This window comes from Theobroma umbraticum, unplaced genomic scaffold (assembly GCF_002168275.2).
Source record: "Theobroma umbraticum cultivar Fairchild unplaced genomic scaffold, ASM216827v3 scaffold_67.0, whole genome shotgun sequence".
NCBI lineage: Eukaryota > Viridiplantae > Streptophyta > Magnoliopsida > Malvales > Malvaceae > Theobroma > Theobroma umbraticum.
Window position 1 is genome coordinate 4462413 of NW_018397262.1, and position 14694 is coordinate 4477106.

A 14694-nucleotide genomic window follows, 5' to 3' on the forward strand; every position below is an offset into this window, starting at 1 on the left:
TTGAATTATATTATTTAATATGGTATTCAAATTTTATAAATATCTGATTTTACTATTTAAATTTTTATTCGAATATCTTTGACACTTTTTATTAAATATATGATTAAATATATAATTAAATTAAATTTAAATTAATTTTTATGTATATTATGAATGAAAATTAAACAAATAAATTAAAGTTAGTTTTATAAATAATAAATTAAAATTTAAAATTATGTTTAAAACAATTAAAGAATTTTAATAAGTATTGCATTATTATAAAAAATTTATGAAAAATATATATAATTAAAATTTAATATTAAAAATAATTATTTGTAATTAAGTTTGGGTAACTAATATGTTAAGTCACTATGCTAAGGAGAAGTAAAATTGGATTGGACCAATGACCTGATTGAACTGAGTGTAATTTGAATAAAACGTTTTCGTTCAATTTGTCTATTGAATATATTGATCCAAAATGTTTGATTTAATTGGTTTATTTAGTTGATTCTCAATTCTAAAATTTTTAGATTGAATCGACAAAAAAAAAAGAATTAATATTTTATAAATATTTTAAATTTATATAAAATATATAAAACTCTTGAATGTTAAATTGATAATGTATGTGAAAAGACATAATTATATGAGTGGAATGAGTTTATAAATTTTATCAAAGAGAAAAATGATAAAATTTTAGTTCTTTTGATCCAAAATCGAACTGAACCAATTCAATATTTGGTTGGTTTAATCTCTTTTTAAGTTTGATAAGGTTTTTAAAAATATTTGGTACATTTGGTCTTTATTTATGACGGATCCATCAACTACTTACCCATAATTGAAACTCTACTCGATCTCATGACAGATTGTAATTTTATTATCCAAATTCAATTATAGAATATCTTCATCTTATTTAATTGAGTTTAAAACTCTACAATTAACATAAATTAGTTGTAGTATATTAGTATTTTTATTTTTAACCATCTACAATTGACATAAATTAAGATGCTGTATATTAGTATTAAAACTCTAATTTAGTGCATGGAACACACTTTTAGGTGTTGGCTAATTGCTCGGCCCATAAATACATCTACTACTCACCTAATTACCTAATCCTTATTATGAAAGAGAATAAAGTAGAAATTAATTAAAGAGTTTTAATTTACTATAATCAAAGATTTTTGCTTAATATAAATTAGAAGTGCTTATGAATCCAACTTAATTATAATTTGTTAAACCCAACTTGACTCGATCTAGTATAATTAGAAGATAACATCAAGATAATTCATCGATATGTATAGAATTATCAATACTATTAATAGATATAATAATAATCCTTTTAAAACTTTTTAACTTCAAAAAAAAAAAAAACGACCAAAACATGAGAGTGAAAAACTCAAGGGGAGCATGTGACCAATTTGGACTTTGGTCAGGTGTGAAGAACGTTTGGGAAAACATGAATGTTCTTTGGGCAGCGACCTTGTCCATTGTCCAATGTGTTGTTCCGACCCGGACATAACCCAACACAGAATTTTTTAGTTCTTTTTTTCTCCCTGGAAAAATAAAATCTCTGTGTCCCTATTAGCCACACGTTTCACTCCATCAACGTGGAAGCAAAGCAAATCTATATGCGCAGTACGCACCCCAAACAGTCCCCAACGCCAAACTTAGCAAAAAATCTACCTTCCGTTTCTCTTACTCTGCCCAAGGCTTGAACTTTGCCCACGTTTAGCTACAATAAATAACCCGCTTTTATGTTTTTTCTTCTCTTCTTTGTACTCTCTTCTTCACTTTGCTACTGCTATATTCTTTAGATCCTATTTGCAGTGTGAAATTATCGTTAAAGCCTATAATTTTTTGTTGGGTTTTTTTGTTTCTCTCTTTCTATCAAACCCTTCAAATTGAAAACCCTAATTTCATTTTCTGTTTTTGAATGTTTTAATGATCTGGTTCGATTTGAAAGTTTAATTTTTCTCATGAATCTTTGAATTTCTATTCAGATATTTGAAAACTACGAATACTCTTTAAAACCCAGCATTTCTTTAAGCTTCAAACTTAAATGTTTCACCCTTTGTTTTTTTGTTTGTGAAAAAGAAAATATTGAACGATTTAAGCTTTTGGGTAAGTTTCTATTCCATTAATTAGTCCCTCTAAAGAACTCGGTTTTAATTTTTCTTATGAATTTTTAGATTGGCTGCTTCAATGTCAGTAGAGAGGTCATTTGAGGCCTGGGAAGAGGTCCAGCGCCATGGCCAGGACCTCGCCGACCGGCTAGCTCAAGGTTTCTCCGGCTTAATCCAATCCCATATGACCCCACCTTCGTTTCCGTGGCCAAACCCTCCAAAATCCAAGCTTTTCGACCTTGAGTTCCCATCCCCAACGTTTGTCAACAAGGATTTTGGCCTTCCCATTGATAACTCAGCCATTTTTGACATCGGCGATATCGGGAACAGGATTGGCCAAGCCGGGGCGGATTTCGGGGCCTGCTTAAATGGGTTGGTGAATCAATTCTTTAGGAGGTTACCGGTCCCGTTTCGTGCTGAGGAGAGTGCGGTAGTGTCGGTTAGAGGTGATATGAGTGTGAAAGGGCAGAAGGCTGAGGTTTGTGGTAATGATATGGAGGGTTTGGTAGGATTTTCTGATCAGTTGAAGGATTTTGGGTTCGTGGAAAATGAGGGTGGTTCGGAGGGAGTGGGGGACGATGAGATTTCAGGGTTTAATTTGAAGTCTGCTGGACTACTTGGAAGACCACAGGTAAACGAACCAAAAAAAAAAAAAGAGAATCTTTGAGGATAGTTAGGCTGTTGAATTTATGAAGTTGGTTTCTGTTAAATTCTTGAGTAGTTAATGTTTTATGTTTGTAATTGTTTTATTAATCATGGCCAATACGATTATACGAGAAGTGACTTCAATCCCAGAGTAGTAAATTGTCTTAAGTGACAAGTTCAATAATTGGAAATGGGAAGGGAATTGTCTATGGTACATAATAGATGCATCAGCTAACGTGTTCTTGGGCATTTTTCTTTGCAACCAAAAGGTTTATAAGTGAGTAGTTAGTATTATTTCCCTGCTGATTATGAGGATAATATGCATTTACTTTCAGTTGTGCTCACACCTTCAGCAATTATTTCTAAGACAAGTAGGAACAACTAGCAATGTGGAATGTGGTCATCTACCCGTTGTTCCATTTCAAGTTCTAAGCTAATATTAAAGGCTTTCTATAAAGGCATCTATTTGGCCTAATGTTAGCTACTACAAGTTGTGACTATATTATGTTTCTTTTTCCCCTTCATATGAATAGAAATGACAGGATCATGGCAGGTTAGTTGTTTGTTCATTTTGTTTGCCTTTTGAATTCAATGTGAATCTTATATGCGGTTTGAATTGGTTGACTACCTATATCTTCGTATTGGTAATGACTATAACTTTTTCATATATATTTTAATTAATTTGTTTTCCCATTGGTCAATTTTTGGTTGTATGCAGGGGATCATAAATATCACCTCGACATATGAGAGTAGAACACGAGATTTAGAAAATTCTTTGGTTGCAAGGGGAGATCTATGGAGAGTAGAGGCATCAAATGCCAATTCCACATCTGCGAGTGACAACTCTTTATTTCTTGTCCAGCTTGGACCAGTGCTCTTTGTACGAGACACGACACTTCTTTTACCAGTTCATCTATCAAAGCAACATTTGCTTTGGTATGGTTATGATAGGAAGGTATGATAATAATATGAGGGAATGATTGGTGCTATCTGTAAAATTTTCCATATAGGAAATACGAGTACCCAAAGAGTTGTATTTATGTTTTATGAAACTTAATTCTGCAAAGCCTTATGGAACGAACTGTAGCGAGTTGTGCTTAAAGTTGTTATCTATTGTTTATTTGAATTTTTTTCCTGTGATACATCTTTTGTTCTTATATTTAGAATTTCTATTGAATCAAGAAAATATAGGAATGAACTTATTTCAACTATCTCCTTTGTGCCCTTAACTTGTTTCTCTGCAATGAGGTTTTCTCAGCATGTCATCTGGCCTCTGCTGCAGTTCATTTTTGGTCCAAATTCTAGTCAAATTCATGCAATAGTGAGCATATTTCATTGTGACTTAATTTACTCTCTCCAGATTATCCTTTAATTTCTGTGTCACCAAGTTTGGATGTTTATTCTGCTCAGTTAGCTTACTGTTTTTTCTTCATGTTACTAAATTTGAAGCCCAAGTGATAGCTACTGAAGTTCCACGGATGGTGGGATAGTTCTTGCAAATAAATGTATGGTTGTTTGTGGTGTGAAGGTGCAAGAATGACTTGTGTCTTTCCTAGTCTAGAATCCTCTGATAGACTGCCATCTTTAGATTTTACAAAATGCTATAAGTAAGGCTCTTTTAGGATTGTAATAGAAGTCAATAGTTCCCATCTAGAACATAAAGATTCTGAGAGAAGTTGAGATAAAAATCCAAAAAAATTGGGAATTGTGGGCTCTATTTTGATGTGGGACTGATCTAGGACCTTGCTTAAGTTAAAATATAAATTTTAAAGTTCTAGTTTGAGTTCCATTATGATGAAATGCTGTTAGTATTGTTTTATTTTCCTTCTTTTTTTTCTCTCCTGGTTTTAAGTGTATTTCTTGCCCAATAGATACACTCAATAATATTACATGGTAGTGCATATATTGAAACTTGAAAGCAAATAATATTGCTTGAGCATTATGTTTTGGTCTTTCTCAAATTGTTGTCTTTTCTTCTTTGTTCTTATCTTATGATAAATTATTTCATTGCAGAATGGAATGCATTCTCTTTGTCCAGCAGTATGGTCAAAGCATAGAAGGTGGCTATTAATGTCAATGCTCTGTCTTAATCCTTTAGCCTGTGTAAGTTGGTAGCATTAGAATCCATTTATACAGTGTTTATGCTTCTGTTTCAACAATCTGAATTTCCAAAATATCTGTATTTTTCCCTCTAGTTTTATTGAAATTCAAATTGTTGATTTAAACTGCATTTGGTGTAAAGAATATTTCTCTAGGCAAATATTCATTCAGTTAGTTAGTAGTAGTCACCTTGGTGTAAATAGAACAATGGATTTTTTTCAGTGGTCTTGTTTTGAAGATGGGAATTTACCAACAATGGTGGAGCAACTTAATTTATCTATTTTACTCTTTTTGCACACTAAAGACCAAAATTTTCATTTATTGAGTACTCAGTCTTATTATTTTCCTAAAAACAACCTTCATAGGAAGTAGTTGGCTGTGCTGAGGAGCTGTGATACTCACGAGTTACTAGCTTTTGGTACTAAATATTCAAGAAAGTTTTATCATCTCAGGGTATTTCTTACATAACCACTCTTCTTTCTCATCCTTACTCTCCCTTCTTTTATGCAGTCATTTGTAGATTTGCAATTTCCAAATGGACAATTCACGTATGTATCTGGTGAGGGGCTAACAACAAGTGCTTTCCTACCTCTTTGTGGGGGCCTTCTTCAGGCTCAGGGCCAATATCCAGGGGAAATGAGATATAGCTTCTCTTGCAAGGTCAGGTTCTGATCTCTGAACTGCCGACCAGCATGATAGGCAACAAAGAAGTAGTTATTTAGTTTTTGTTGAAACAACTTAAGCTTAAAGAGACACTATTCTATTTTGCGATGCCTTTTATGAGTGCTGAAATCTATTCTTCGGATATATCATCAGAATAAGTGGGGAACACGCATCACACCAATTGTGCAATGGCCAGACAAATCTTTTACGCTGGGTCTTTCACAAGCCTTGGCTTGGAAGCGATCTGGCCTTATGATGAGGCCATCCATTCAATTTAGGTGAGATTCTCCTTATTTGCATTGATTTGCACAGGTTTAGAGTTTGAAATGAATGTCTCTTGCATGCACTTATATTTCATGTTGAGGGATGTATTGTTATGTTTCATATACTGCCTTTTGAAGTGCTTCATTAAGCTTTCTTATATCTTTGGAAATTGATCTGAGTTCTCTTATGTCTATAGAAAATGTCAGATATGGATAGACATGAATGTCTTCTCCTTAAGTTTTCAACATAACAACTTTTCAAGGTTCATGAGTTATATAGTAATTTGTTTTGTATTTGATCTTCATAATAATTACTATTAAATACTTGAATTTCATGTTTCTTATCTGGGAGAAAACAAAATTAAGTGGAGGTCATTTCCTGAGTTGTTTGGAAAAAACTGAGTGATGTGAGATTTTGGGTTTCCTTTCCTGCAAATAGAAATTAGCAGGATCACACACCATAGCGAGAAATTGTTACTTTGTTTTACTGTATTGCTTCGGTATAGAGTTTGTTCTTCCTGTATGTTTGTTTTTCTTTTTTTCCCTTTCTTTTCCTTGAATCACATTATGTATATCTTTCTTCCAGTTATTATGTGATAGTTGTTTATCTATATTGTTTGTGCTTGTCATTTGTATGCTGCATGGTTTTCACTAGTTAGTTGCTACATTGTTGACAGCTTGTGCCCAACATTTGGTGGAAGCAATCCGGGGTTGCGGGGTGAAGTTATTCACTCGGTGAAGGAGGATCTCAATCTGATTTGTGGCTGTGCTTTGGTGGCACATCCTTCAGCATTTGCATCAATATCAGTAAGTTATACGGTCAAATCTTCTTTTAAAGCTGATTTCTTCTGTTGAACTTGGTTGTTGGATTTGTAAAATGGTGAAAAGTGGATTCTACTTACCCCAGACTTAGATTTCTATTTCTGCAGCATTTCAGCACTAGTCAGCTTTCAAAGTTCTAGTCTAAAATTTTCTGATTTTTCTTCTTGGTGTTGGTGCTATTCCATTGTGCCTTAACTTTGTTTTTCCCATTTGGTTGCACTTACATCCTCCTTGACTTGGTTGCCCAAAATTTGGAAGGTTTTTGGCTCATGCTCGTTTTCTGTCTACAATCATGCAGTTTGGGCGCTCTAAGTGGAATGGAAATGTTGGGAACTCGGGAGTAGTAGTAAGAGTTGACACCCCTATTTCAAATGTTGGCTGTCCATCCTTCTCCGTTCAGATAAACAACGTTATCGAATTTTAATTGTTCGACACCCAAAGCCTGCAGTGGAAGTGTATATAGTCTCATGCACATAAACAAACGATACCACATGTGAATATCTGGATACTACCTCTGTTAATTATATTAATCTCTGATGCAAGTTTGGAGATTCACCATCTTTTATTCCCTTCGCTGAAAAAATTTTATATTTTACTTTTTTTTTCCTGACTGTAGTTCTGAAAATTATTAGGTCAAATTTTGGTTTTCATGTTTTTTTTGTCCTTTTAATTTTTTGGTTCTAAATGTACCATATACTCCTGTAACAATGATGTATGAAACAAAGTTGGGAAGTAATTTTGTTTATCAGCAATGTGGTCAGTGCTTCCTGATAAATACAATGAAAGTTTGTACTTCTACAAATCATTTTGCATTTGTGGTGAGCGTGATGTGTATGTGTGTCGAGTGCAAGCATTATGTGAAATCAGGACGACTAGATATCTGTACAAAGCATGTAGTACCATAAATTTCTAGGGTTTTTACTTCTTAAAGTGATTGGCTGTTGCATTAGGATATATGGGGATGTCTAAGACAGCTGTATCTAATAATATTTTCCTAGAAAGGTAGATTGATGGGGTTTGAATTATCTGTAAATGAGGGTAGTTTTAAATCAGGGAAAGCTAATAACTTATTTTTTGTGGATGGTGATATGTTTCCTATGGGAACACCATGCACTGTTATTGTCAACATAATATTATATCAAAATTTGGTATGGTTAGGTTTGGTATGATTAGACGCCTTATTTTGAGTTCTGTAAGAATGGAAATGCTCTCAACCATGGATGGTCTTAGACCTACTGCTATTATTCCCCTTTTCCACCATCAAAGCAACTTCTATAGAATGTGTAAAGATTACTGATGTTGCCTGGACTGTGTGATATTATAAGAGTATTAAGAGCTACCCTTCCCTTAACATCTTCTTGTTGAAAGTAAACAAGTTACAATCATTTAACATTTTAAAGGAATATTTTAACCAATTAACTAGCTGACTCTTTCGAGCTGTATCCTTCAACAAGGCGTAGACAGTGGAAAAATCCGCTCCAGCAGAGAAATTAGGCTTGAGCCCTGCACGCTTGGTATGTGTGCCAGAACAAAGCCGGGCCAATCACCCATTACAGCTAGGTAGCATATATATATATATGATTCACCATCTCCAAGCCCTTGTTGAGCGTGAAAGCAAGTATAACAAACATTGCAGGATCAGCTTTGAAGTGTTTGTCATTCTGCATTTTATCCTGACTTTATTCACCTGTAATATTGATCACAGATTAACCAATAACGACCATCCCATAGGAGATCAAAGTTTTCCCTATTGGTTAGTTAACCAACAAATTGGACCTATCTGACCTTTAAGCATCCCAAGGAAATATCAGTTGTGATCTTGTCATCGTTCCCCCCTTAAAAAAATTGATAATACCGTTGGTCCATAGTTCCCAAGTCCTCTAATCATTTGCTTCTTTTCTACTGCCAGCCCCCTAGTTCCACTAGTCAACCTTTTAATCCAAGTCCCCATTTCTCCAATCATTGCCATGGATGAACAGAATGTTCACGATCATGTTGCCAGTAGTGATAAAGGGTTGTTTCTCTATCCCGATGAAAATTCTGGATTTGATAACAGAAATAATGCAAATTCACAGAGTCTATGTGATGTGCTTAAATGTTGTTTAATCAAATTTTTGGTAGATGGGACTGATATGGTGTTGAAGGATGCAAAATCAAGGAAAATCAACCCTTTTGCAATGGCCTACGGAATAGAATTGATAGTTCAGAGACTTGTCAGGTTAAAGGGGACTGTAGTTACATAGATATACAAGAGAGAGTCAATCCTAAGGATGCATGGAATCATGTGTATGTCAATGTCTCACATGTGGTAAATTCTTCTCTAGGGGGCCACACTTTTTTCCTCATGAATTTTCTTGCTGTTCTTGCAGTGCTTATGATGAAATTTGTCGGGTTTCAATTTAATCTTCTAGTTAGTTTTTTTCACATTTCCAATTTGGTTTTCATATTTTCCTGTCATGTCTTTCATATTTCCATTGCAAGCTATAAGGCACATTAGATGTTATTTGAGGAGAAAACTATTCAGAATGTGGAATGATGCTAACAAAACTATTAAAGTGAAAGCAAAGAAGTCGATGGGGACTTTGGCACTGAGGTTTGGTTGTCCCTTGATTTGGTCATTCTATGTTTGTTTCATGCTTGTCGGGTTGCTAGTGTCAGGACTTCTTTTCGGGGGTTTCATGATGCGGTGCCTGCTGGAGAAGCCTATCCAGGCAATAGAAACCTTGAATTTTGATTACACTAAAGCAATCCAGTTGCTTTCGTGCCAATAATGTCTTCTGCTGTTGTAGGAGATCCTTCCAGCCTCATTCCTAAAGATGATGTAAACTCTGGGAAGGACATTGGTCCCCGTGTTATACCCTATAATCGGAGATTGCAGCTCACTGTTTCCTTGACAGTGCCCGAATCTGAATATAACAGGAAACTCGGAGTCTTCCGGGTCTGAACTATTATCCTTTTCCTTAGTCTCTCATGGTCTGCGTTTGAATTTCATATGTCTGAGCATGCCATTTCAAGTTCTAGTTTCTATTTGCACCGTGATTTCTTGTTTGTGTTTATATCAGTTCTTGTGTTAACAGGTGAGGGTTGAGTACCTGTCTGCCAATGGCAAAGTCAATGCTAGCTCAAGGTATCCATGTGTGTTACGATTTAAGAGCCAAGCTCTCCATCTTGCTGAAACCATCATCAAGAGTATTCCTCTTATCACTGGTCACCAATCAGAATCTCAAGTCCTGAACATACAAATGAACAAATTCACTGAACGACTAGAGCCAACCGCATGCTTGAGGGTGATACTTGAACAACGAGCAGAATACCAACCTGGTGCTGGTATTCCTGAAATTTATGCTGCGTCCCTAGTGCTTGAATCTGAGCTCCCTCAATTGAAAAGGATGATTTGGTGTTGGAGGAGAACAATTCTCGTATGCACCAGTATTATGTGGTCCCTTGCTGAGTTGGTGGCCATCCTGCTCTTTTGCATACCAATGATCATACCAATTACCCCATTCTTCCATTGTTCGAAGATCAACCAAGAAGTTACTTGAGGCTGTTCTGCTTTCATAAAACCCAAAATCTATGCCTTCTTTTGCAACTACAATCGACTATCCCATCATTTCCCGGCTCTTTCACTTGGGAAGAGATTATTACATACACATTTCCTACCATTTCAACAGTAGATATGATTAAAGCACTCACAGTCATTAATGTATTGCCATTGACATGTCTTGAACGCTTATAATGTTGAAACCAGTGCTTGCTTTCCAACACTTTATATGTCTCTTTGCTCCAATTTTCTTGCTTTATATCCCATGTTTCCAAATAAAACAGAGGAAAACAATGCCAGGTAATAGGGGAAGTATTGACAAGTTTTATGGTTTCCATGCTTGTAAAACAAATATGGGATATGGAAAGCATATGCATTGGTGGTTGAAAAAGTAATGCATGAGACAATTATTTCAAATCATCAAGTTTTTATATTTTTATTTTAAAATAAATAGACTCTTCTAATTAAAGATGATTAATTATAATTAATTTAAATAACATTTACTATTTTATATTCATTTGACTTTGATTGAGATTATATTAAATTAATATGAGAGAAGAAAAATATCATATAATCATTTGATAGAGTATGTAATTTTTATTTAATTAAGTTATTTATAAGGAATGCTATGTCTAATAGTATAAATTAGGTTCCAAAAATATTTTTCAAGCTAAAATATCAATTTAAATTTAAAAAAAACATTTTATGATTAATATTATATATATTTAATAAATTGAATTTATTTTGAAATAAATTTAAGTATTATTAGATCAATAGAATAAGTAACAACTGTTGCCATTTTGACCCCATAAAAAAACAAAAAATAGTGGATGAGCTTGAGTTCGCTCTTCAAAGCCCAATTTCTGGCTAGGTCCAACACGAAGCTCGCTCATCCTATCGTTGCTTGTAATGCAAAAAAATATACTGGTGGGTTTTTCGCCGGGAGCCTTAAACCCAGAGCTTTGAGCTGGTTTTTTGGTGATATTTCGGTAGATTAGCATACTGATAGGAAGGAAAAAGAAGAGGAAGAAGAAGAATAACGGAGCAGCTTCAAAGTCCTGGGTAAAGCTTTTTTTTTTTTCATCTTTCCTTTCAACTTAACTGTTTATGGTTTGGGGTTTTTGTTTTTGCTTGTTTAATCAGCTTCTTTTTTATTTTGGCTAATTCTCTATCTGGGTTTTTTATAGAATCAATGATTATTTTAATTTTCCATCAAATAGGGTTTACTTCAATAGAATTTCTTATAAATGAAATGATGGTACTTTCATAGTTAATGTTCCATATTTTCTTTGGTAGAGTGGTAGTTTTGTAAGGTAGTCACTATTGCCTTTCTTTGAATAAATTGTATTGAGAAAAGAACTGAAGAAAAAAAATTGAATGCTAATTTAATGGAATAAAATGAGAGAAATAATGTGAGGAAATGCGGCTTCTTTTTGCTGTGAATATGGTGATTTGGTTTGTATGAACTTAAAAGCTCTGCATTAGCTACTGGTGTCCTTTAGGGATAGGTAAGTGCCAAAAATGAATAATGTATCGTAGAAAGGAAAGACTATGGAGGGAAGGGAAATATGTGAGGGAGAAAAGACAGAAGGAAAGGAAAAAATTTGCTTTTCCGTCCTTATGTTTGGTACAAAAGATGGAACATGGAAGGAAAGAAAATAGTTGAGGGTGAAATCATAAATAACTTGATTATAACTTTTGTTAAATTATTGCTTTCTTTCCTACTTGCTTCCCATTTATGAAAGGATGAGATTTGAGGGAGTGGAAAGGTGCAAAAGCTACCATTCTCGTTCCTTTTCCCTATATAATTCCTACCAAACGAGTGATGAGAGTTTTAGAAACCATTTTATGTCAGGCATTAAGTACATGATGTGGCGAATTTTATTAGGATAATTAATCTTTTCTAAAACATATAATTTGATTGATGAAAACCTTGCCCTTGCAGCATTAGAATCTTCAAAAAAGAAGGTACGGGTTATAAAATGGATTTTCATAGTGTTAATCAGAATGCAAAGTTTTCAATTTTAAGTTTCTTTCTCTTTGCTGTCGTTGATTTTCCCCTTGCAAAACAGAGTTCATATTTTTCTCTTTGGTTTTGGCATAATGTTCCATTTCTTTGGTTTCCCTATATCCCCAGATAAATGCTCCAGACACTACCGATAGCATCATCTATATGGAATCCATCTCAGAGGGGTGAGTCACTAATCATTAACTTATTCATTGTTTTTTCTTTTGCTCTTTGAAGAATGCCCATGTGGTGCCACCCGTTTTCCTCCAAAATAAAGAAAAGAACTTAACTTCATTACGACTGAATTATACCAATCAAATGCAAATAAACCCCACAAAATGTTTTTAAAGGTAAATAGAAAGATTTATGTATGGATGTGGCCTCCACTTTGCAGGTGCCTGTTTAGAGGTCATGGAATTTAAGAGGTCTCAATTATCATCCTTGAGTCAGTGTCCTCTTTATTTCAAGGTGACCTTCTTTCTGTCAATTCCCTAATTTTATTTTGTTTGGTTTTCTCGATGTGTGATTTTGAAAGTGACATTACTGACATGTGGGTGGAAAACTATTCTTGTATTTCTATATTTTGGAGGAACACTTTCAAATTCTCAGTAGGTATTATCACCAAAAATCAAGTCAGTGGCATATAAATTAGTCGACTGCATACGGTAGGGGCTCTCCACTTCCTTGTTTATGACCTTTAGGAAGTTCTTTCTGGCTGTTCTTGTGGTTCTGTTACATGAGATGTATGCATTCTATTGATAATACTAAAAGCAATTGTTGATAGGCAATGATTCTTGGGAATGTTTCAATGGTATGCTTTGATATTTGCTATGCTGTGTTTGTTTTTGTCATCAATGGCAGTACTCTGGAGTAATATTTGTTCTGTGGACTCACACTTTGATATATATTACATGCAGTTTCAGAACAAATGGGTTCAGAATGGTAAGGCACCAGTTTCAGAAACTTTCATCTATGCCTGTCAGAGGCCCAGACAGTACCCTGCTGGCAAGAAGCAAGGGGTATATTCCCAAAATGTGGATCTTCCACCTGTACTACCTAAGAAAAAGAAGAAGCCTTATCCCATTCCTTTTAAGAAGATCCAGAGAGCTGCAAGGAAGGATAAGAAACTTGCAGAGAGGGGTCTAGAGAAGCCACTTCAGCCTCCAAAAAATGGAATACTTGTTCCTGATCTTATTCCTGTTGCATATGATGTGCTAGATGCGTGGAAAGTTTTGATCAAAGGCCTTGCACAGCTTTTGCATGTGATTCCTGTTTATGGTTGCAGGTACATTGTATTATAGTTTTCAGTCCTGATATTGCTGTTTAGAGGTAATGCCTGCATCTTTATATATTCATTTGTTTTAGCTCTCTGCAGTGAGTGCTCTGAAGTTCATGTGGCTCATACTGGTCACCATATTCAGGACTGCAAAGGTCCAAGTAGCTCAAAACGTTATGGTTTACATTCATGGGTCAAGGGTTCCATCAACGACATACTTATTCCCATAGAGTCATATCACCTTTATGATCCTTTTGGCCTGCGCATCAAGCATGACACACGGTTCGAATATGACAGGATTCCAGCTGTTGTGGAGCTATGCATCCAAGCTGGTGTTGACATACCAGAGTACCCTTCAAGACGAAGAACCAAACCCATCAGGATGATGGGAAAGAAAGTAATTGATCGAGGTGGATATGTTGATGAGCCTAAGCCATGGCGCTCTGTGGATCCATCCTCGTCCTCAATTGTTGATCTTGACACTTGTGGAGCTTGTGGGCGATTTCCAGCTCCTCCACTCGAAGATGTACCAAGCATTGCACAGGAGACAATGAATGCACATGAGATTGTTCGATCAGGTGTGATGACGTTGATGAGGAAGTACACTGTAAAAGCATGTGGATATTGCTCAGAGGTCCATGTAGGGCCATGGGGTCACAATGCTAAACTTTGTGGAGAATTTAAGCACCAGTGGAGAGATGGGAAGCATGGTTGGCAGGATGCTACAGTTGCTGAAGTTTTCCCACCAAATTACGTTTGGCATGTTCGAGACCCAAAGGGACCTCCCTTGAGAGGTGCATTAAAGAGATTTTATGGCAAGGCTCCAGCTGTGGTTGAAGTGTGCATGCAAGCTGGAGCTCAAGTCCCTAGCAGATATAAGCCCATGATGAGGCTTGACATTATAGTCCCAGAAAGTGATGAGGCCAGCCTAGTTGCATAGTAGGATCTTCAAATTTATTGACAATCCATTTTTGTGCTGTATCTTTTGAACTTTGTTTTATTTGTTCATATTGCTATTGTGATATACGTAGCTAGAGATGGAGAAGCCATATTCAGCGCTGTATTTATGTAAAAGATGGGGTGGAACCTTTCATGAAAGTCTTTAAATATTGAAGTCGAACATTTCAGATCACCAGCTCTGCAATCTCACTACTATTAGCATGGTTTAGCTATTTATATATATATATATATCGAACGAAATATTACATACAAGGAAAGGGCATTAGCGCATGGAAAGCTACGAACATTCTTATTTTATAGCTCCTTATTGAGCTATA

The 14694-nt window shown here is 35.2% G+C and overlaps 2 protein-coding genes across 3 annotated transcripts; both read left to right on the forward strand.

Moving 5' to 3' along the window:
* The first annotated feature begins 1641 nt into the window (after nucleotides 1-1641).
* On the forward strand, nucleotides 1642-7394 carry LOC110419882 (uncharacterized). The gene is made up of 8 exons (XM_021433012.2): nucleotides 1642-2097; nucleotides 2166-2730; nucleotides 3463-3699; nucleotides 4758-4847; nucleotides 5355-5504; nucleotides 5661-5785; nucleotides 6448-6577; nucleotides 6891-7394. The coding sequence occupies exons 2-8, from the start codon at nucleotides 2179-2181 to the stop codon at nucleotides 7014-7016; spliced, it is 1410 nt and encodes a 469-aa protein (XP_021288687.1). The 5' UTR covers nucleotides 1642-2097; nucleotides 2166-2178; the 3' UTR covers nucleotides 7017-7394.
* Nucleotides 7395-10932: 3538 nt separating this feature from the next.
* Nucleotides 10933-14543, forward strand: APO1 (APO RNA-binding protein (DUF794)). 2 transcript variants are annotated; one of them, XM_021432245.2, is made up of 5 exons: nucleotides 10933-11195; nucleotides 12271-12326; nucleotides 12536-12609; nucleotides 13059-13426; nucleotides 13715-14543. In XM_021432245.2, exons 2-5 carry the CDS (start codon nucleotides 12275-12277, stop codon nucleotides 14355-14357), a joined length of 1137 nt encoding a protein of 378 aa, XP_021287920.1. In that variant the 5' UTR covers nucleotides 10933-11195; nucleotides 12271-12274; the 3' UTR covers nucleotides 14358-14543. The 2 variants fall into 2 exon arrangements, with proteins under 2 accessions (XP_021287920.1, XP_021287919.1); XM_021432244.2 differs by having other exon boundaries at nucleotides 10935-11195; nucleotides 13517-14543.
* Nucleotides 14544-14694: the final 151 nt, after the last annotated feature.

Excerpts from the sequence above, each read along its gene's own strand:
- LOC110419882 (XM_021433012.2), top strand. The coding sequence starts at position 2,179 with ATGTCAGTAGAGAGGTCATTTGAGGCCTGGGAAGAGGTCCAGCGCCAT. Across the intron at positions 3,700-4,757 it reads GGTATGGTTATGATAGGAAG|AATGGAATGCATTCTCTTTG; the intron begins GTATGATAATAA and ends ATTTCATTGCAG. Across the intron at positions 5,786-6,447 it reads AGGCCATCCATTCAATTTAG|CTTGTGCCCAACATTTGGTG; the intron begins GTGAGATTCTCC and ends CATTGTTGACAG.
- APO1 (XM_021432244.2), top strand. The coding sequence starts at position 12,275 with ATGCTCCAGACACTACCGATAGCATCATCTATATGGAATCCATCTCAG. Across the intron at positions 12,327-12,535 it reads ATGGAATCCATCTCAGAGGG|GTGCCTGTTTAGAGGTCATG; the intron begins GTGAGTCACTAA and ends TCCACTTTGCAG. Across the intron at positions 12,610-13,058 it reads AGTGTCCTCTTTATTTCAAG|TTTCAGAACAAATGGGTTCA; the intron begins GTGACCTTCTTT and ends TATTACATGCAG.